At 41.3% G+C, this 23,803-nt stretch overlaps 1 protein-coding gene and 2 long non-coding RNA genes across 5 annotated transcripts in view; 1 reads left to right on the plus strand and 2 right to left on the minus strand.

Moving 5' to 3' along the window:
• Positions 1-8,169, minus strand: part of uif (sushi, von Willebrand factor type A, EGF and pentraxin domain-containing protein uif) — an 81,650-nt gene extending 73,481 nt beyond the window's left edge. The window contains exon 1 of the mRNA XM_022789274.2: positions 7,257-8,169. Within this exon, the coding sequence (XP_022645009.1) occupies positions 7,257-7,445 (189 nt within the window). The 5' untranslated portion in view covers positions 7,446-8,169. The remainder of the gene's footprint in view (positions 1-7,256) is intronic.
• Positions 1-23,743, plus strand: part of LOC111243536 (uncharacterized) — a 28,093-nt gene extending 4,350 nt beyond the window's left edge. The window contains exons 2-4 of one of the 3 annotated variants that reach the window (XR_015319379.1): positions 510-785; positions 18,426-18,669; positions 19,598-23,743. This is a non-coding gene — a long non-coding RNA (uncharacterized LOC111243536). Of the gene's footprint in view, positions 1-509; positions 786-1,559; positions 3,394-18,425; positions 18,670-19,597 lie in introns of those variants that run through there. The other 2 variants (XR_015319378.1, XR_002670524.2) reach the window with 2 other exon arrangements.
• Positions 13,846-22,173, minus strand: LOC111243537 (uncharacterized). Its single transcript, XR_015319377.1, has 4 exons — positions 22,047-22,173; positions 15,318-18,678; positions 14,656-14,770; positions 13,846-14,392 (listed from the first exon to the last, which is right to left on the minus strand). It is a non-coding gene; the product is annotated as an uncharacterized LOC111243537 (long non-coding RNA).
• Positions 23,744-23,803: the final 60 nt, after the last annotated feature.

Below are 23,803 nucleotides of genomic sequence, written 5' to 3' on the forward strand. Positions count from 1 at the left end.
CGTTTTCTATCTCCATTTTGCCCTCCCCATTGTACGTGTCTATCCCTTCGTCCGTCCGTCCGTCCGTTCATCAGGGTTTACATGTGCGACTGCAGCGACACGATGTTCGATAGGCACATTATCTATGTTTGATTCTATCTGAGAAGCAGGTTTATTATACGAAATTGATTTACGCGATATGGGCCCGCTTGACAGAGTGTGGGTATGACCAGAGCCAGGCCGCGCAAAAATACGCATTGCTAAGGGTCGTATTTGAATTCCAGCCATATTGCTTTGGTCGAAAATATTCCGGTACCGCCGTATTTCGCTGCATGTCTAGTCTTCCATGCATGGATCTCTTAAACTATTACATTATGTCGATCTACACGCAGTTCGATTCTGGCCTGTGTCGGTTTTGCTCATTATTCCGTTAAGATCAAATCGGTAAAAATGAGCTAGCTAGCTAGCTATTAATTACACGGTCGAATCTTACGTTTCCGACTACTATTCGGATAATTGCATTTTTAAAGGTGCAGTGGTTGCTCTCAAAATAAAGAAAAACGCCGATATTTCAACTATTGTTCTGTCGACTACTGAGTAGTTTGGCAGCTGAGCTGGCCTATCTGATGTCTGGACAGATGTCAACATGCCAAGCCTAATGGTAGAAGGTTTTCAATGGCCGCATGATCGCAAGAACGTAAAACGACATCTCGCGGAAGGCACATCCAACATCCAACAAGCGTCAACTATATTGCCTAGTATTTAGCCTTCGAAAATTGCCCACGACTACCGGCTACTGTTGGGAGGTACGTCCTATCACTTGTCACGGTGTCTTTTGTTCTCTAGTGAGCGATTTCGTACGTTCTAATAGTTTATCGAGATAGGCTCTCTAGTTAGTTGTCTAGGAAAGTAATTTTCCGCAAATAAGTTCACAGTAAGTTAACGCAATGACGAATATAACTTGAAACGTAATGTAGACTATGAATGAACTGTTGTGGATAATGAAATAAGGTAGTTATCTTTGAGACAACATGGTTAGCCAGCGAAATGTCTTTTAGAGGCGTTCCGTTGAGAGAAATATTATGCTTGAAGCATGCCCAAGTGATCTTCTTTAAATGAGATATAAATCAACGGCCGTAGCAGCACAAGTTAGCATTTATCTAAACATAAACAGCTGAAGGGCAATCTGATTAGTGAATATTGAGTTTGTAAACGAAAATTCGTCGGTTTAGCCCTATAAATTGATCCGCTGAGCTAAAATTAGAAACGCTGATTTTAGGCGAAATTTCAGCAGGCACTGAACTTCCTACATTGAAGCATACGGTATTGTTACGTGTTTATTGTGTTCTGAAACTATAAGCTGATTAGATTGCGATATTATTCGCCATATTAATTGACGTGTAACTTAAACTTGCTTTAAGTGTACACGAAGAGATCATTGGCACAACAATGGTAGACATGCGATGACCGATCCGAAACGCTGATTGCATGTTTTGTACGGTGTACATATACGGTGAAACTCTTTAGATTTCGGAGGTTATTATCTGCTCTGCATCTTGTTTTTTTCTCTGGTTTCTCAGTTCGTCCATAAGCCTCACACGCATTATTTGCCTCACCTCGAATCATCACCTCGATGACGCAAGCAAGCGTCATGCTTCATACAGCTGACGACTAGACAGGATCTGCCTGCACAGCGAGCTGGCAGCTGCTGCTCTAGCTATGTACATATGAAGGAAGGTTTATTATTTCGCCAACGCTTACATTCGTGGACATCAAAATGAGTTCGTAGGATCATATGGCCCACCGATGATACAGCAGTTGAGACATTATTTGAGCAAACTTTTAGGCCGAGACTATATATAAATAATAATAAGTCTCATAAGAAATAAGTCTCAATGTTTTCTTCACCTAGCCCAACAGTGTGTCGTGGCCTGACAAAATAAACATGCTATTTAGACATAGGTTGCGACTCTTAGACGGTGACAGAACGCTACGTACGACACTTCAAATCATAGAGTGCATAATAGTATATTCGCACGGGTATGCATAGATTGATATCTATAGCTTCAAAGTTAACTTGGTTTGAATCAGAAGAAGGCTATATATATCTAGACGGTATATACAGACAGATAGATTATAATGAGCAAACAATGGCGCCTTAAATGACGACTCCTGAAGGGTCGGCAAGCGCCGAGCGTCGTCAGCTATAGAAGAAGAGAATTACGCTAGCTCCTGTTGCTGCACTATGACCCTTGCGATTCGTGCGGTTCGTGGTGGACTGACCGTCAACAACTGGCAATAGAAACAGCATCAGCGGCTGTCAAGGTGGCGGTCATCGCCGAATGGCCGACGAACAGAAGCATACTTACGCTGCATAGATCAGCTCGATGAATGGACGGATAAATAAACTAGAATTTAAACCAACGGGTCATCGACGTGTAGGAAAGTCATTTGGAATATCATCCAGAAGTCTTCAGATGTTAGTGAATTCCAAAAACAGGATCACTTCACTATGGACTTTGAATAAGAGATTATGTTGCGAGCTCAAGGAAATGCTCCTGCTTCACTTCTATAGTAGAATCTTATCCTATGATAGCGCTCGGCGTTGGCATAAAATCGTTCTCAAGTGAAGTTCATAAATACTTCTCTTGGTAGCACCAGTAGCAGGCTTTTGGAGGCAAGCCGTCATTGCTGTGATTGTAAGCAGAGTGAAACGAGCGTTAGGTCATTTCTTTGACGGCTATGTAACTCGTCAGTTTAATATAAAGGAAACACATACAAAGATTATAGTTTATGAATGAGGTACGACATGACTCACGCACGAACACGTATACGTGTAGACGTAGTACAGGGATCCGTCGGCGCATGGAGCTTATATTCTTTGTTCAGCTGTCACTTCAAGCAATGAGCAAGCAGTTGGGTGTTAAATACTCATTGACCGAAAGCTATATTACAGCATATTTAAACAGCTCGCCTTTTGTCCATAGACACATTTATCGATATGGGCCGAGTTCCCTTGTCTGACATAAACACGGTTTCAATAATACGTACATCGTTACATAAAAACCCAGCCGGCTTGGCTGAAGGTGACTAGTCTAGTGTAACAGAACTAGCTGCATGGTAGAGGGAACGTGTACGAAAATTTATACCAGAGATGTGATGCATCAAAGTATGCACGCCGTCTCTGGTCAGATTCAATCGTTTCTACAGCACCGTGCCAGTGTGGTTTGACGTTATTGTATAAATAGGGGAATCGTTAAAGGGTCTGGCCGGTATGTGGGTGTTATCGTTGAATTTTCTTTCGACAAAAAGCGCTGGATAGCACTATGCTAAACGTGAAAAGTGGGTTTTCTTTGCGTCGGGCCGTTCACGACGGGTGGTGCTGGTGCTAATAACAGTCAGTTCAATTGCATGTTTCAGAATATAGAACACGTTCTTAAGACAGTGCACACATGCAAGAGGAAGGACTCCCACAACTGCTGGAACAACTCTCACCCTTAACAGCTTCAGCATCGTATGTGTGGCTAGTCGAAATCTGACTAGATCATGCGGCAGTCGAAAGTGGAAATAGTAGAACTTCTTTCTCCTAAACAAGCGGACAGCGCAGAACAAGTTTCAACTCCGTTGAAAAGATGCATTTCTACCTTTGTTTTGCGACACACTTATACCCACAGCTGCGGTGGAAACAGCGCCCGAACCAAAAGCGGATGCCATATAGATTTCGGCGTATAGGACGGCCCGTTATGAGCATTCAGCCGAACGGAAATTCACAATGGCAGCAAAACATTGATCGTCTACAGACGGAAATAACCAGGCAGCTGCAAGCGATACTCGTGGCTTCGATTTTTGAATATAGATACAACAAATAGTGTAGAATAGATCCTTTCGCGTACCATGTACAACTTTTTTGGCGCATTTGTGGCCCGAGGATCGACGGTAGCGAGCAAGCGACAATCAGATACATTAACATAGTTAGTCGCACGATGCGTTGCCAACGGAAAAGACAAAGAAATCCGCGTCTGAGATAGCGTGGCACCAAGAAGAACACCAATGGCGGGGAGCACCAGATATATGCATGAAACTATAACGTGCATCTGTGGGAAAGAACGAGGCAAATGAAAGAAAACGCTAAAAAAGTAACTACTTTTTTAGCGTTTTCTTTCATTTATATAGATTTATGCATGGAGAGCTTTTAAGCCCAGCTAAAAAACTTCATCAGAAGTGAGTTGGGAATTGATTTACCACTTCGTAACGAAGATCGTACACGTTATCTCTGTGTTGAAGCTGAAGATAAATAGCGACTAAAGGAACTGTGTAGCAATATTGTGCCGTTTCGGCTCGGAGTTAATCAACATCAATTTATATTATCAAAGGATGTTGAGTTTAATAGTCGCGGGATAATATACATAGCGACAATGGCCATAAAAATTCATTAAGCGGAAATAGACCACAATCCTGTATACTTTTCGTGTTGATTATCATCGACTCCCCTTCCATCTATTGACCCTCGTACAATTGCCAAAACAATCTCTGTTTGCCACACTTCGTTTGTGATATGCCCACACCTTATCTTACGTATTTCGACAAGAACAAGGCTCTTCACCCTTCACCCTTCTTAACTTTCGTTTGCCTCAGAGACACGATGCCTATGCATTAAAATCAAAATGGTCATTTTCAATAAATGAAAAGAAAATTTAACTTTCCTTGCAATTGTCAGTGGTACGTTGCCCCTGGTGGTTGCCATTAGTTAGAATGTCAATCTACTTTGCTTCGCTCATTCAGACGACTCTCATTTTCTTTTTTTCTTAGCCGAATGAAACTTTTTAAACTATAGGTCGCCATCGGCACTTCACACTGCGAAAGTTGCCCAACAGAGAGACGGCGCCGGCGACAGTAAACCATTTCAAGGAAAAAGAAAAACGCAAAGAATCGATTTTACAAGAAACTTCTTTTTCGTGCGTCGTAATTTGCCGTCTTTCATTTTGGGGCAATCTGTCCTTTTGGTTTTCTTTATCTCATAGTAAGAGAACCCATTCACGTTGTCGGCCTCGTCACCCTTTTACATCGCTGCATTGGACGTTATTGTAACTAGACGGGCCATTCCGTGCAGTTGATAAGACGACTAAAGGAGGAACGTGTTTCTTTGTTAGACTTAAACGGACAGGAGTCCTATCCTACTCTAGTTTTAATTAGGCCAATCCAGAGATCGTTATTGGGAATTGTATCTGATATGCTTAATATGGTGCAGTGTATTTTGTGGTAAGCGCGTCCTCGCTAGAATTTCTGCCTGCTACTGTGTTGCGATATACATCGTTGGCTAGTCGATCGGGGGTAAGCCGCTATCGTCAAGCATGCGGGAACATACCGATCCCTTTCTGCGTATGCTTGTTGGAATAGCTACATTTAACACTCTAGAAGTGTTAAACATTCTAGAAATGTTTTGTTACCTGTAATTCGTTACTAGCTATATATGCCTAGCGATATAAACCTACTGTGAGTGATTCGGCAAAGAAGAAAAACCTTTCTCAGCAACGACGTGCTTAAGCAACATCATTTCTAACTGACATCTATTACCGCAGCAGAAATTTCTGTTATTTTTGCCGTCGCACATTACTACGCGTCACAGTAATTCGATTGATAGAGATCCAGTAATAGGATCGTTTATACGCTCAACAGCTGTCCAGGATGCATGTTTGCCAAGTTAATTGTCTATGCGTTTGTGTGTCGTACCACAGACATCCTCGCCGCAGCGATAGCACACGTAAACATTTTATGTAAACATGAAAAAAGGAAGACTCTGACAATAAAAACAAATACGACGTCCGTAACAGGTCATTCAACGAGGACCGAACAGCTGTCGCCGTTAGATATGTAAGTCTATGTAGTAGTAGTCTCTGATAGAAGGGGCATAAGTAGGAACTGTTGTTAGTCGCTGGTGGCGTTGCTCCTCGGGCGAGCATCGTAATCAACCTGAATGATCGGATGTGTTGGTTGGGTAATCCTTGTTGGCAATTCGCAAAGCGCTCGTAGCGTCCCTTGGCTGCGGGCAACGTAACTGACGTCTGCCTGTCGTCTTTACCCTCATCTGACATTTGCCCCAGTGCGTGGTGGTGCTTTATTGACGGTGCTTGACCGACTCTTCTATACCTCAGACATTCATATACATTTCTTACCCTTACAGTAGGAGGCACAGCTATCCCATCAACAACAAAAACAGCAGCTGTAGCTGGATGACGATAATGAGTCTGAACTAATACAATAACGGTGGATGAGGGAAGAAGAGGCAACACTCAATAAATAACGAATAGGCCACGGGGCACACATACACGCTACTACATATTGAGACAGCGAACGCCAACAAAACGTAGCATCCACGTAGCGTAAGCCTTCTTGAACATTGTCTAAACCGGTTGCCGTTGGTGTAGAGCGAATGAGTTACGTAGATACAAAGGGGAGGGCAGGTGGATGGATGATAATCGATTACGATGACTGGATGAGACACATTTACCTACACTAGAATGTAATGGTTCAATCTCAGCGAATCTGACATTACTGAAGAGATCGCTTAGACAGCCTTAGAAAAGAGCCGTTTAAACCCACGATGCTTTTAAGAGGCGCAACGGTTCCTATCGAGAAGTTTGAAATCATTCGGAAAAAATTGGAAATACTAGGTATCGGATCCTTTCGAGGACTGATTTCTGTACTAGTATGTGGACATACGATACATGTCGTCTCTTTTTATCTTTTAACTGCTCTTATCCTATGAAGCAAGGGTGAACAGACATACCTATGACCACTATATAATCCGCATATGTTCTACGTAGTATTTCATTAGCTGGATATTCTAAAAATACCTCACTACTAACAACGGCAGTGCACCGAATAAGCATTGCATATTAATCGACAAAAGGTAGTCACAACGAGTCCGACTGGATGCTCACACAAGTGATAATTTACAGAGAGAAGTAAGGAAATAACAGCATACTACATGGACACCCACTCCCTTTCTTAGACAGCTAGAGCTTCTCGGTCATCATACTTTGAGGCGTTGCGCCATATTTTAGGCAAAAAAAGATTGCTTAGACATCTTGGGCTGGCGTCACAGGCGTGACATTCGAAGCAACCAGCTCCCGTACGTTTCGGTCGACAAACAGAATAGCTACGTATATGAAGAAGGGAGGCGCAGTATGATGATGCTGGTCTTCAACAACCTTTAGATTCCTCTCGGTAGCTAAAACAGGAAACCTCGATAGTAAATGATGAAATGACGGACGTACCTGTTGCACAAGGACAACGCCGAGGAGTATTCCAATACGCAACATTGTGTTTGGTGGTGGCAGGTAGGAACTCCTTCCTGCCGCGAACGCCCTTTTTGATGATGCGCTTGTCATTGTCGTCGTCGTTGTTATCGCCATTTTTATAGTAGTCCTGCGTAGCTGATCACTGTCATGCGCCGTCGGCGACATCCTGCCGACGTGCACGATGGTAGACTGTCTCGCTCGTAACTAGTACGGCGAGCCTTGTTATAAAATGTATATATTCCTGGTTCAAGCTAGAAAATCATGTTCCTTTGTTTGGCACTCACTATCCACGGGGCATAGAGCCCGTTCTACTTCTCTCTTTTGTTTGCACAGTCACTCAACTTCTATCGGAGCGTAGCACCCTGTAGCTCCGCGGTCCTGGGTCCACAACGGCACAGATGGCCTGTTCGTTTGCGTATGGTTTCGAGAAACAGGTTCACTTGTTGTCTTATCACAGACCTTGTCCACCCTCTCCTGAACACCAGCCCCGGTTACATTTATTGCTCCTCCAGTACTTCTTCGAGTAAATTGACCTGTTTTTTTGCTAATGTTGTACAAAGTGATGGAAACTACCCCAAATCAGCCCAAGCCGAGCCAAAAAAACAGACACTTCCAACTGCTAAAATAGCAAGCGCGGTGTTGGTAAACGCGACGGTAAAGTATCAGCCAGTGCAGCACAGTGACTGGTAATAGTACGGTGCTGGCTCGCCTGTTCCTTGGGTCCCGAAGAACTGTGACGCCGCCGGCTACCAAGCCAAGCCACAGACCCTAAACACATATGCACACAGACACACACGCACATACATACGCACGCACAGAGCGAGCGCCAAACGAGTTCTTACCCGCCGTCTTTTCCCTCTCCGCCACACGCTAAAGACGCGAAGACCTAAAGAGCTGAAGTTGACGTTGCCGCTACGGCGACGGATGCGGCGGCAGTAGCGGCGGCGGCAGCAGCAGCAGGACGACCACAACTACGACGATGGGAAGTTTGTTGCTGTTACGGCTGCCTTTGCCTCGTCCACTTCGTCCCGTTCGCTTGGTCGGTCATTCGGTCGGTCTGTGCGCCACCACCGTCAAGTCACCGAGAGGAGAAACGAAGACCCCCACGGCATCTAACGCGCGACGGCACACTCACCGCTTTTGCTCTGCTCGTCCTTCCTGTCGGGTTGGCGAGGTTGAACGACATATTCAGGCAGGCAGGCAGGCAGGCAGGCAGGCAAACAGACAGATATATCAATGGACAAACAGACAGGCAGACCGACGGGCCCAGGACAGAGATCAAGTTATCGTCGGGCTCAAACGATAGGAGGAGCATCGGCAAGCTTAACAAAAACGCTACGCGGTTATGTATCGACAAAAGCCTTATAGAAAACAGCATGTTCTTTCTGTGATCTTTGTTCAGCGGTATACGAAAAGCAGTCTTTTGCCAGCAATATTAATTGAAGTACACTAGTGGTAACAGCACCAACGGCAACGATGTATTATACCAGCAGCTGACGGAGATCCTTCAAAGTTGGCCAACAACCGACGCCGCACCGCAACACACTCCGGGTAGATCCAGAATACTGAAGATGCGCCAAGGAAGAGTTCCGAACGAGACGAAACGAAGATCGGGGTCAGAAATGTCAAACGACTTATCGGTAGCGGATTTTTGGCCCCGGATGGGATGTGGCCAGCGGATGCGCTAGAAAAAACGAAAATCTTCAGAATAAAGATCTTCGTCTAATGACAGACAGAAACGTTCGGCAAACCAAAGCATTCAGTTAGTGCGGAATCAAACGCAGCGACAATTTAGCTTGCACATCGAAACGGTATTCAAAACTCGCAGACATTTCAAATCCTGTCTTCTCTGGCGACAACAACGAGCATCTTGAAATTTCATTTATCTGCTTATTAGGTAGTCAAAGTGTACTAAATGATGAATTATGCCCATGCCCGTAATATTTACACAACTGACTTTACAAGTATGTGAAGCTACGTAGCTTCAAGCTTCTATTTCCTGATTTTCCGTTTAGACGACAGGCCGTCTCCAGGGCACAGGGCAACCAATTCCACTTACTCACGCGGGTGAAAAAAAAAAACTGGAAAAAAGCAAGAGACAGAAAGGGACCACGGAAACGATATGAGGCAAAAAAAGACATTTACCTTACCGAAGGGGAACAAATCCTTGAAAAAGAATAGTGAAGACTCTCCACCAATAAAAAAAGAGTGGGAGACAAAAAACAAAACATTTGAAGAAAAGCAGTCAGAGTCAGGCTTGCTCACGCCGGTGAGGTGCCGCTTTCGCCAGAGGCTTTCGAGTACCACCATCAACATCAGCACACTTCGATTTTGAGTCCGAATCACTCTTTTTTTCCTCGACACTCTTGCTTCATATCAAAACAAGCAATGCTATGCATAAATGTTCAGTGATGCTAAGAGTCGCTTGCCAGAAGAGCAAAACTGCGGCTAATATTTGCGTCACCTTTGTCAATGTTTGAGTGTCTGTTACCCACATATAGATAAAGCTAGACGTAGTAAATACCAGTTTGTTTTCGAAAATTAACTGTTACTACCATTCAAAGAGCCAACCAGGATTCCTTCATAATGCTCAAAGACAAATCTTGTTAGGCAATACAGCGCGTCGTCCCGCTCAGAACTTCATTCTCTCGCAAAAGGTGGGATACACATAAAAAGACTGCTATTATAAATGACTTGTTCGCCTTAGATTTGGGCAGCCCTTATGGAAAAAAATTGACAAGACGCTTTTATTGAAATAAGAAAATTTGCTTTGTTTAATTGAGTCCGTTAGTAATAGCTTTATTCAAAGCAAGGTACTGGTACAGCCCAAGACTAGATAGAGACTATAATGTTCGCCCTATATAAGAGCTTCAAGATCTACGAATGATGTTTATAGGAAGCTTAGAAAAAAAGCTTGCTCCAGCATTGGGTGTAAGCTTAGTCCGAGCTGAGTTTCCATTATACGTAGACAGCTTGAGAAAGCATCAATAGTAACGATAAATCGGCAAAATTTACAAGAATATCCAGAACTAAAGCAAAGTATATTATCCGTCTGTTGGGACAAAAAGGTGTGTGAAGGATTTCTCGTAGTTTTTAACACTTAAGCCGGTATTTTCGAAGCCAATAATTTTCGTGAAGACTGAAAAATAAAGAAAACCGTTAACGCAGTCGAACCCATTATGGTGACGGAGATTAACGTTATTGTTGTTATTAAGTGAATTTTGTATATCGCTCAAGTCGGCTTTTGCGCCCCCTTCATTTATCGCCGACAGTGACAGTAAGCCATCAATTAAAGGTCGCCCTCGGTTGTTTTGTTGAACAAAGACTGCTTAGAAAAGCAGATCCCTAAACGGAATCAACTTTCCTTTGAACGCATACATGCGTCGCGTGTTTTATAACGTAGTTCAGGCGAAAATTCGAGATAGTGCAGTGGAATATACAAGCTGGTACAGAGATTCCAGAATCATCTTTCTTATTCCATCCAGCATCTACCTTTCTTATTATTTCAACGAGATAGGTTTACATTGGAACCGAATGCAGAGTTCAATATTATATAAAATCAGTAACTATAATGATAATATTGGCTGGCAAAACGGATTTAATCTTGATGGCGACGTTTCAGGTGAAACGAATCCATTGTACATATAATATCTATGTAACGCATAATACCGTTACCGTTATTAGTTACTGAGAATATCCAATCATTTGCCCATCCATCATCTAAACTAAATCAACCAAAAGATCAGGAAAAGCAAAAGATCATTTGACTTTCGATTATCTATTACAGTACACTGTGAAGATTACCATTAGAATATCCAAAGCTATAGTACAACCAGGTGGCGAGGTCAGTATAAAAACGGGATAGAAAAAAATCAATGCAGATCGAGAGGAACGCGTGACGAAATTGTGTTTTACGTTGATGTATTTGCTCGACAACATCTCCTCACCTATTCGGAAGAGTAGGCAAAAATCGAGTAAAAAATTTGTGAGAAGCCCTATGGTATTTAGTTTGACTAAAAGCAATAGGACTAAGAGTAACGTCGCGTCATGCAGCAGTCGCACGAAGGCAAACTTCGTAATGATAACTAAAAAACTGCAACAATAAGTTATTACTGATTATCCTATTTTTTCATCACGCTCAGTGCGGTACGCCCATGCAAGGGCAAAATGCCCTGTCTGTAACAATTATGATGACGATTAGGATTATTACGATTTCCTACACTCTGATTGGTCTCAAATAATAATACTATATGTTATTGTCCCCTATTCTCCAATCACAACTTTCAGTTACCTTTCATTTTCATATAACCCTTTCCGCTATGTCTTATGCCCAGTTTTATTAGTCAACTGGGCACGGATAGTATCGTTAGTACAATAAGTATAGTAACTGATTATAATAGTGTATATGACTGATTACCCTGGCTGCTGTTTGGCTTACTTACACTTGTAATTCAGAGTATGGCATCCGAGAACGAAACCCCTTTTCTTGAATCGAATTCATAGAACACATGAGTTGGGAAAGCCTAAGTAACAGACCACGAAACATACGACCCGTACTTATGATTAAACCGTTCACTCTGAAGCCACGAAGTAGTATTTTTGTCATACTGCGATGAATTAACGAAAGTGGTAATTCTCAAATTTTCTTTTTGGAATTTAACTTAATATGGTGGATGATGGTGATGGAAAGGTAACCTTACGCGCAGTATGCTTATACATATACACTTGGTAGCATACGCAACACGAGAAAACAAGCCACGACGTACGCCCCTCTAAATACATACATACATACATACTGTAACACCATCTAACTGGACTCGCCAGAACGCCAAATGTTATACTAATGACCTCAAGTTTTAGAGTGCTGGTACTGAATCTTTTCCAGGTTTTCAAGATCACATTTATTTTGTACGTGCACGTATGTGGGCTCTTAACGTTCCCTAAAATTGAATTCGTTGTGAGCGAGAATTTTTGTTAAGCGCAAAAAACGTTTATTACCCCGCACGGTAATCAAGCTTACTTTCTTTAATGGATTCTATAATAAATTGCTTCTATGTATGTCTATCGCAAAACGCGCACGTAGACACGTATATGGTTTTGCATGTTTATGTGGAGAAGAGCCCGCTAGAAGCTATTTATGATGGGAGCTATTTATGGTTTCAAATCTTTTTCACCGAAAGGGTAGACATGGCTTAAGAGTTGCCGCTGTGCAAAGATCCAAAGCAGCTTCGTTGACCTGCTTTTGATGCCGCTTTTCTGCATCTTCACAAAATCAGGGCTCCTTCGTCAACCTCACTTGCCACACTTCGACTTCGATGGCGACACCCAAACAAATCATGTTGCTTTTCGTAACACGTTCTTGTTGCTCCAGACTGTGACTATTGACTACGCACGGGCAGAAAAAATGCGCCTATATATATATTATCATGATGTAAGTCTATTATTACTTTTCTGAAGGAACTATCAATGCGATCAATTCGGTAACGATTTTAGTTTGAATTTTTAATTGGGTTCTATTTTAAAAAGCAAAGTATTGTGCTTTTATCTCTCCCCAATCTACTATTCATATAAGCCCGAAAAAAAAATTGCACTCTAAATACTTAGGCCTGGTAAAAGCGGATGCTTTTTCTAAATATTAGGAAGTAATTTTTTTAGAGAACAATTACTCAGCTTATATAGTTGTGTACTTTAAAGTGTGATATGAGAAGAAGATTAACAGTTTTTGATTATATAAAAGCATCAACCCTCTTAATTTTAGGTGTAATCAACTTCAAGTTTTGCGTATGTAAAAACTTCATGTTGTCTACGACATTTCTAATCATACGTTGGTGTTTATTCGTGTTAGTGTGAATATTTTGCAAGAGGTCCAATATGGCAAACACGAGTGTGATAGACCCACACTTTAATTATAGCCGTGGAGAATAAACGTGACAGGACAAGAAGCAAAGGCCCTTAGCTCCCCAACCTACTTGCTCAACCTCAAATCTGCTGTACAAAAACATTTATTTATTGAATAAAAAACTTAAATTCTAATACTACTACTGCCGCTAATACTAACAATAATAATACTATCGTTTCCTGTAGTTAGTTACTGGATGTGCCATATTAGAATTAGTGGACCACCAAAAAAACTTCTAATTTGCATCTGCTATATATATAACTGAGCAAGCTGCACCAACGCACTTATTTACATAAGTCATAAAGAGAGATACAGGCGACCCTGTCGTGTCACGACAGGAACGACGGTTATTATACTATTTTTGTTCATGTATATGGGGGTCCGTCTCCTTCCGAGGACTAACTGCACCACTGCAGTGAACAAGATTCGTGTTCTTACCACTCATATTCAAGCAGACAAATGGAGGAGAACAAAGAATGAGCCTATCGCCGTCGAAAAACATTATTTTCCTGTCACAAACCTTACCCCTTTCATCCCCATCTCTTTCCCTCATCGCCTTCAAACCCTCAAAAAAGAGATTTGCCAAAGGCAGACGATGGGTGGACCAGCACATAGAGATGTCACAGTTAAATTCGATTCAATCATGAAAGAAAAACAAGAGAAAAATAAAAAGAAGACGAATAGGGAGAAAGCAGAATCGTCATTATTATAGTTTTGTTATCAGGAAGAACGAAATGTATCACCAGCAGCTGGATCCAACATCGGCCAGCGTCAACTATCTATCTACCTCTAACCACTGGCAACGCTACATGTAACGACGACTAAGGTGCTATTCACAAGTGGTGGCTAATGCTTCTGCTGCTACTGCGATCAGCATTGAAAGCGAAAAAAAAACACGGAACAATGGGAAAAGATCCATTTCGTCATGTTAATAGTCGATCCGTCGCCAACCGCCTGCTTTACCGCCTTCTTGTATCATTTTACCCAGGAGGATAACATGGAATATTGCCTGTTTTTCGTCGTACTGTTTCCCTGCTGCATCTGCCTCGCTCGCCGTGTTGCTTATGCTCCGTGTATGCTTTCTTCTCTCTCTCTGTTTCTGGGCTGCTTTCCCCAGGTAGAGGGGAAAAACGGAGTCAGTGTAGCTTCGGCTTCGGCGACGGACCACTCGCCCTGGGGCCGCTCGACCCAGACTCTGTTCCAAGCGGCTCCGCTGGGAACGAAAAATGATCAGTATAATATGATGTTCGGTTACTGATTCCTGTTGTCGACGCTAGCGTTTCAGAAGCAGACATATAGGTGCTGACGGTGACGAGCACAATAACGTAGCAATCACGTAAAGTAAGCAATCAAAACACGGAAATAGAAAATTGAGAAAGACGCTTTTGACAAACGGGGACATATTTGCTAGATCAAATAAAGGATGGTAAACTTATTTTTATTAGAAAACCGCGTAGAGCACTGATTTAGACCCACCTCGTGATTAATACAGGACGTTCCATTCGACTACTTTGGTGCGTCTTCATCTTTGTTCGTAGATTTTTGTGCAGTTACACATTCCCAGTTACATCTTGTTGATCCTGTTGCATCTCTGTAGCAATGGCAAACATAAAATAAAAAGTCAACGGTACCTCCGATGAATCGGCAAGCTCTATAATAGTACAGTTAACATTAAGAGCATAATAAAGCCACCGAGCTATATTGAACTGATACACTTTTGAACAGTATTTTTTCAATATGTGACTTGTAATTAATTTGCAATGGAAGAAGAGCAATGCAACACGAAGGCTTGGAAAGGAAGTGTCGTTCGTTGATTTCTGACTACGGCTGCAAATGGAGCGTCACTTTTTGCTACGCTGGTATAATACCTGTGATTTACTATCTCTATCTGTTGTTGATTAAGCACAGTTGACAGCACGAAATGCGCAAATTGGAAAATAGGCTTGAGTAACGTAACTAAAATAAGCTCTTTCATTTCAGTGCACACTCCTGTTAAAATCCTACATTCTAGGACCAGCATATAGTGAATCGTGTGTAGGCAACAAAATATACAAACATTAAACCAATCTCTTAAACGATGGTACGATATTCTAATCATTAGACGAGGCATAGTCGTTAGTGAAAAAATTCAAACGAACCAAATTAGGCTATGGTGTCGTCCTGTTGCTAACCGTCGAAGGGGATCTATTTTGGGGGAAGAAGGAAGAACTATCAAGGTCTATCACACAGCCATTGGTGTTTTCATACGATCAGTACACCCCATCGGCCACAAAACTCCTTAAATATTTCAGTGCGAATTGCTGGTGTGAGGTGGTCATTTTTTTAAGCTAGTGTAATATTTCGAAGAACTTTTTATAGTCAAACGGCTATAAAAATGTCGGAGCGACGCGCGCACCGGCGCTGCGGACTCGCATGTCATCTTTACTGGTGGTTACGACGCCTCCTTGTTTGTCCATTAACGGGAAAACACACAGCGCTCGATGCATTGAATTGAAAGGATCGAACCATAAAAACAACGGGCCACAGGGCAGCGCTACCAAACCTTTTCATGGATGGTATTCTAATAGCTATCGTAGTATGTTGCATGTGGTCTGGAACTATAGTTATAAAGACGATTATTTTTGTACAATCGCCGTTGTTGGAAACGGTTAAGCTTATCAGATCGTTTTTCTTAATGCAGTTTCGTTAAAATTTAGTTTCGAGGTAGGAAGACGACAACTTCAACTAGGAACCCGAACCGTAACAGAAAAACGTTATTAATCAAAACAATTGAATATGTCTTGAAAGTATCTAGAATGGTTTAAGTTATCTTACAGGTCCACGTTTATATACAAAGGTGATCACAAAAACGTGGAAATTAATGTTGACAGGCGCACTTTAGTAACATCTGTTTACTCTAATGATTAATTTTGTTAACCTACCGAAGGTCCTCCCCGCTGCACAGGCAATAAGCCTCTGGTAAACTGTTTAGCGCATTAGACCGTGCAAAGAGGATTTTAATAATCTCTATTGATTGATATCACAATATGATTGCTGACCCTTTGCTTTCGAACCGAAATTGAAATTGCTATTCAATAACGATACGATAGAATGAAACAAAATACCAAAAACATGATCTGTCTGATCCACAGGAACAATCGATGACCTTCTGGATGTTATGATGAGACGGCTTACAAGACCTAATCTCAAAGCCCTTTCAAATATTGCTAGAAACCTAGTAGAAAAAAGTCTGCAAGACAGCGAATTACAAGATATTGTAACGAAACCTGAACTTCTCATTCTGTTAAACCTTTTTTTTAATGGGCAAGCACGCTATTTTCGAGACATTCAAGAAGCATTTTTTTTTCTTTTGGTTGCTTAAAGATGCAACGGTGTATACCAGAAAACCTGTTGATCGTTAAGACGAAATCGACTGTCTCGTTTAAGCGAGATAAATCGGCCTCGAAACATGCTATTTTCATGTTTACCGAAATAATACTTTCGCGCGGACATAAATGGAGAAAAAAACATGTATTTATTAAGCCTGTTTAGCTTTTAAGTTTACTTCACTAAAGTGGCTAAGTTGATGATTGATGTCCCATCTAAGTTGATCTGCTCGGAAGTTGCTAATGTTTTTTGCAGCACATTAAACCTCGCAGCACATCGGTACGGAGGCAGGTAGGGAGGAAGAGAAACAAAAGATTCGGAGTAAGAACTGAAGCAGGTCGAAACCAAGCACGGAAAATTCCCAACCCATCGTCCTGACAAAAAAGCGAAAGGGGTTAGGGGTTCTTGGGGGAGAGGGGAGGGGTATTTGTTTCTCATGGAGCCAAGTTCTTTCAAAACTACAAGCTGTATATGCAGGGGCTAAACGCGTTGTTCACGTATATAAATAATTCGATTTTCTTCAAATATCTCAGTTGATTAGTTTCTGTAATTCTACCTGACGATGCTCTACGACTACCAGCATTTAATGGCTGTGAAGGTAAGCTCGAGCTATTCTATTGAAATAGGTTTATCCAGTTACCGCCAGAGAAACAAAAACAAATCGAAAACTTTGCGGAGCAAAAAAGTCTTCGTTTGCCAGATTCTCACTTTATAATTGAACAAAATCGTTAACACGGCATAACATGACCTGTTATCAGAGGCGAAGAGAGAATACTTTTTGCTTTCGATTTTCAGCTCGACGAACTTTGCTGCTTCTATTGAACATTTGGATTATTTCAAGAGGGTTATATTTTAGTGGTGATTCCTTTTGATTCGCTCTTAACAGATGAGAAAAATGTTCATTCGTCTGAGTAAATCTGAAAAATCAAACAGACGGAAACTATTCCCTGGATAATTCGCGTTGTTAACGCCAAGCCTATTCCGTTCCGCTCAGAGAAATTGTATTGCTTTAACTGGTTTGTAAATAGCGTTCAGTGCTGCGTCTGCGGACGGTCTGATCTCCGTCTATTGTTACATCAGGTGGGGCATCAATTCAACTGATACTGCTCATTCTAGGAGGAGCTCACCCCAACTTCGACATGATCCTCTAACAAGAAAAAGTTAACCAACCGACCAGTTAAGCGACAACATGGTCTTCTTCTAACATAAAGAAATCAGTGGCCTGATGGCATCATGTCCTTTCAAGTCTCAGCCATAGCACACTTAGGTAACTCGTGTTTAAACCAACGGAAAAAACGACATCATACAATGATCATAGTCTATTTCTTTAGCTGTTTCTATTCCGATTTGAAGAGGCGTAGAGGAGATTAAATTCCTATATAGTACTGTCACAGAATTTCTTCGACCGCTTTTGCTGGCGACACGCAGCACCGACTCAGGGCTTCAGTCAGATAGACGTATTAATTGAAGGAATAGGTAAACTTGTAATGAGGGTCGGAGTGAAGCTGTTGTCATTTAACAGGGCCTTCTACGAGCCCTAAATAATAACCAAAAGCCACTGGTAAGTGTCGCCGATGCCATGCTTAGCGGAATGATTCGAAATCTACTTTACAATATGTGTTCAATATATGTAGCATAGCTGCCAGAGTAAAACTGTAACTGTCATATAATCCGCTCTATTAGCTTTTCGAATACATTCGACAGAAGCTTCTTTAGTGAGTGCACGGGAAGATGTCGGATTTTTTTTGGCTCCTAATCTCCCGTATTGAATATCTGCTTATTGTTATGATCGTACTACGAGTTTAGCCTGTTTACGTCACAGATTCTGTACAATTATTTTACCAACTTGTACAACGGTCTCTCAAAATTGTTTTCAACAGGTAAACTTGGTTAGTCATTATTCTTTTAATCACTGCCTTCGACCGCTTCTTCATTGACGATATAAGCAAATGATGATGATGATGATGACGATGACGATGACGATAATGATGACATCAGCGTCAAATTTCAAATCTGATTGCCGTAACGACAGACGATCTCTGACAGACGAAACGCCAACGGCTGCTGGAGTGACGATTCGGAAGAAAAAGCTCATCGCTCGCCATTGGCAAAGGCGCTACTTCGGCAAGTACTCTGCAGATATCAAACAAATGGCAACGAAATATTTAGAGCGGATACATGTTTGTAATAATGAGAACTAGGCTGCTGGAGCGCCAGCGATTTTTGACCGTCAAAATATAGCCCTCGTTGTGCCCCTTATAATATTTTATTCGTTAATTAGAAAGGTAAAATGAGCAGAATATGATGCTAGTAGCAAGAATATAAGACAAATCAATTCAATTAATTCGACGACCGTTTAGATAGACAAGCCGTGCAGCTACCGTTTACAAGACATATTGTATTAGATCTATGTTAAATTACGAGTAAACTAGAAATTAAATAACACACAAATGAACCTCGATCGAGAAAGATCATACGACCTGAAATAAAAATACGTTCACAGAAAAATAAGATTAAGCAAACTAATATTTACGTTTTAGTCGTTCTGGTACTAAAGTTTAATTAAAAAAACAACTCAAGTAGATTTTGTCCTTTACACATAGCGACTGAGCCCATCCAACGCGATTTTTTTTATTCATTACTTAAAATAGCAATGCGCCTTGTCTTGTTCACGTTACCCAGAAGCATACAATAACAAACCTATTACTAAGATATAATCGTTCTTAGCCGATTAAACTAATTTCCAGATTAAACTTACTATGTTTATAATTTCGGAGATTATAAGAAGCTGCACTAATTATTTTAGCTATAGAATTTTTCTAGTAAAATTAGCTATTTTTAAATAAAACATTAATGTCACTTGCATATAATAGATAATACATTTTTTAACGTCTGATAAAATAAGACTGACTCAAATTTACTCAACTGTTTATGCTAATAAAAAATAAAAACTATTATTATTTATTATTTAAATAAGCAAAATAATTTATCCAGTTATATGAGACAGTAAATATTTTCCTACGATAATAAGAATATTGGTCTATTTGTTTAGGTGGGGAAACTCTGCAACAGTTGGCAGAATAAACCTCGAAACATCTACGCGTTAGTAGCATCGTAACCTCTGTGTCGTTCATAATAGCAACACATTAACACGGAGCAGTCCAACTGAAGCCAGAACTGTAATCGAGATTTGAAGAAGTCAAAGCAGGTAGTAGATGCAGTGCAGGATAGCGGGTAACAATAAAAACAAGCAAGCAGCTTCAATTCTCAAAAATCGATGATTGTCTAATGGGATAAATGATTGATTTAAAGCATAAACTGGCTATTTTTAGCTAAACAAACTCGATATACAAACTCGTGTAATCGTCTGCACGTGGCGCGCTTCAGGCTTATTGTCGAGGATGCAAACCGACTTTCCGAGTAGACCCAGAATACCAATGACATCGAAAATAAAGCTCATCTTAACGCTGGCCCGCGAAGGCTCTTGCTGAGGCCTCATCGCAGTGATACGTAGCAGCTATCAAAATGTACATATAGAATGAATATCAAAGCTTTGATTCAGATCAGAAATACGATCTCCTTCAAACGGAGACGGTAAGGCATGTGCTTAAACGGAAGCTGTACGTCAATCTCCGGACCGAAGACCAATGAAGAAAGTTACAAAACCTTCTCGAAGCAGTAGCATCGTATAACTTTATGCCCTTAAAAACGCACATAGAGTCAAGTAACTGCATAGGAGAACTACGCATAGCTGACAAGAATACACTAGTCATAGTGAGAGCTGTGGGGTCGGCAACGCTCAAGATCAAAACTGTCAAGGTAAAGAAGTTGTAAGACTCTAAGTTAAGTTACCACAACCAGTAAAAATCGATATTAAGGACAGAACTAAACCTGTGCAGCAACCACCTCGCTCTTTGCCAGTAGTATCTGCATAGGCCATAGTGATTACGTCAAGGATTTGGAGTACCAAGAAATGATTTAGAAAGTACAGCATCAGGCAAAATGGGTTTCCAGCCTTATAGCCGTTCACCAATCTGGCCAGAAGTTACAAACTGTTTCAAACGCGCATCCATTCAATAAAATAAATCAGAGATCTGGAACTTTAATACCCATACTGAATGATACCTTGTACCGCCTCAGCGAAACAAATATTAATACCAGGCAACAAAAATAGGTTCTTCCTAGAAATGAAGAAGAAGAAGATGTGACTACACAACTTTCTGGATACCCATACCGCCGTATCAGTACTGTGAAGTTCCCAAAGAAGTAGCTTCAGGTTTAGAAGAATCTGAGAAGTCAAGCCGAGGTTTACGACGGACGCCGAAATGTCCCGAGGTCACGGATGATACGGTCGCATGCGGAGAAAGAGACACCGTAGAGTAAAGCTTCAAAAGCGATTATCAGACTTCGCAGGCTTTATTCAAAAAGACGCGTTAGGGAGCATTTCGATTCTGCAATCTCACAGCAGAGGGACCGAAAACAAATTCTGAAACGATAAAGCCCATGTCAAGAATGTCACCCTAACAGAGATGTGTGTGGGAAGAAGCTTCTTAGGATGCCTTAACTATATCCTTTCGTTCATTTCTAACCTATGACGGAGACATTGCGTAGGCTAACACAACAGCAGCAACGGGAAGCTTTTACGCGAGTAAAAGAAACATATTGAGGCATCAACACTATCAAGTTTATTCAATAAAGAGAAAACAATTATAATTCAAGCAGGCTCAAGTGACCTCGAACTGGGTGTTTTACCAATAGAAGACGGTAGGCCAATAAACACCATCTACATTCATCAGCAGCAATTGAATGTAGAATAATAACGACGGCGTGTCTAGGCGCTCTATAACACGGGAAAAATGATATATACGCCATGAATGGAGTGACATTGCTCACGGATCACAAATCACTGTGAAGCCTTATAGACTTATATTCCGAAAATGTCCAGCATATGCGTTTCGAACTTAAGGAATAATATGGCATAGCAAGGACGCATATGTCACACAGATCGAATCACGTAGCAATTTGCTGAACCGATGTTCTTTACGCGTGAACTACCAGTCTGCGGACTAACAATAAAACAGACTGAGCACCTTAACTATAACAGTTTTTCGGGTCGATTAGTGGACGTAGTTAGAACGGGCACTCCATAATCTAAGTAATGGATCAGCTAATAGAGAACATTTAGAGAGACTGGCTTATCAATGAAAAAATGCCACACAATGACAATATAATCTCTCCCACATCAGAGCATAAAAATGAACAGGTAGCAGATAATGGGCCGGTAGACAGAAATCACCAGTGATAATTCCGCCTGATCTCGGAAAAGCATTTGCCGGACACATGAATCACAATTGACTCACGATGCTACGTGCCATCGCGTCCGAAATACGATATACTGGGAGATTAGAATCAGGAATTATTTGAAGAATTGGATGAAACAATGAAACGCTTGTCAGTCATTTAATGAAAAAGAGCACTTAGGGCTAAATAAAACAGTTTACCAGAGACTGCAGCAAGTTATCCATCAGGATATCTTTGTCTAGGCTCGTTCGACTACAGTGGACGGTTATAGTTACGTCCTGGAGGCAGATAAACTAGAGGTAAGCACGACAACAGATCGGATCCTCAACAAGACGAACAGAAACCACTTTAGCTCCCTATCGATGCGGAGTAGAAGTACGTATTTAGATACGTAGTCATCAATCGAATGGAAGGGCGGAACGCGCCGTTGGATGGCCGGCAGAATAGTCGGGAGATCGCACTCGAACGAGGAAAATGTCAACAGAGCAGTATTAGAGTGGCGAGCAACAAGGCAATCAATTTGTCACCAGCTTAGAACTTTTGTTGACCGAATTTCCGCAGATGCTACCAACTACCGAAGATACGATTTGTACAGTGAATTGTCATCAAGTCACTGGCGGCAAGGAAGAGTGAAACGGGTAGAATTCCTAAAGAGTAGACGACACTTGGTAGTGACCCCTGCTCTGACTAATATGAACGATTTTTAGCGGTCCTAAACCTAGAGAACGGAAACACAACTGAACATTATAGAAGGGCCAGTCCTGTCGAACCAGTTGATTCGGATAAGCGAATCGAGCTCGAGCATAACGACTGTCCCGCTTAACTACACAGAGGCCAGAAATTTATAGAAAGCGAATACGGACACATGAATCGCAGTATCACGCGGCACCACAGACAGTCACGTCCTCTGACATGGTACCTTGTTTCAAAGCGAACATGATGTCGGCCTGCACAGCTTTGCGCCACTATGGCATAAGATTGGCAATAGATCGCGAAAAGAAATATATTTACTTCACGAACCACCACGCGTAAAGGGACCGCTGAGTCACATTTATAGCAACAATTCTAATCTGAGTTTTTGTTATAGACGCTCAACCATGTAACACGCAGAATTTGGTTAACATAGAGCAACGTGACACGCCTCAACGCGGACAAGCCGACACCAATCGATGCCAGCGAAGCAAATCTGGTTCATAATTGACCAACGAAAAAAAAAGCGACAAGAGACAACGAAAGATATATCTACACAAGAGTAGACACTGAACTATGTGCGTCGAGTTTTACCGCTGTTAGGTATTTTGTAACAAAGCTGGCACCCAGCACGAAGCGAAGAATTCAAACCCAGATCACCGCTTCAATAAAACTAACTGTCACAGAGAGAAGCACAACTCAGGTACTAGGGTACTTGCCCACCTAGATTATTCAGAACTATGGGGAAACTGGCTATTGCGTTCTAATAAAGAAAATATTAATATAAAGATTTTACACTGAAATATGATGCAAACGATAACGGTATACAAAAGAGCAAACTTATGAGATAATGTCCAGTGTTTTATATTATAGTTCAGTCCTCACAGATAGGTACGGAATCATGTAAATTAATTAATAGTTAGTATAGATTGCTCAGTAGTTAGTTTTGTGACAGTAACAGAAAATGGGTATTAAGAGATGATTATTCCCAGATGATTAATCAACCCGCCAAAACGCAGATAAACATATATACATAAACACCCTCATACATGTAATTAAAGAGCTCAACAAAAAATTATGACAAATAAACCTCAGAGGCGTTTGCATATCAGTCGCATCGCAGTCTTCGGAAAGGGAATTCACACCTATTTTAAATAAAGAATTATCTGAGGCAAAACTTTATTTTAATATTATATTTAAATATAAACCGGGTTTTTTTTTTGGATCTTCACATTCGCTGTTCAGCTAATTTTTACGAACTCTGATG

The sequence above is a fragment of the Varroa destructor genome, unplaced genomic scaffold, assembly GCF_002443255.2.
Source record: "Varroa destructor unplaced genomic scaffold, Vdes_3.0 BEIS01000001.1, whole genome shotgun sequence".
Lineage (NCBI taxonomy): Eukaryota > Metazoa > Arthropoda > Arachnida > Mesostigmata > Varroidae > Varroa > Varroa destructor.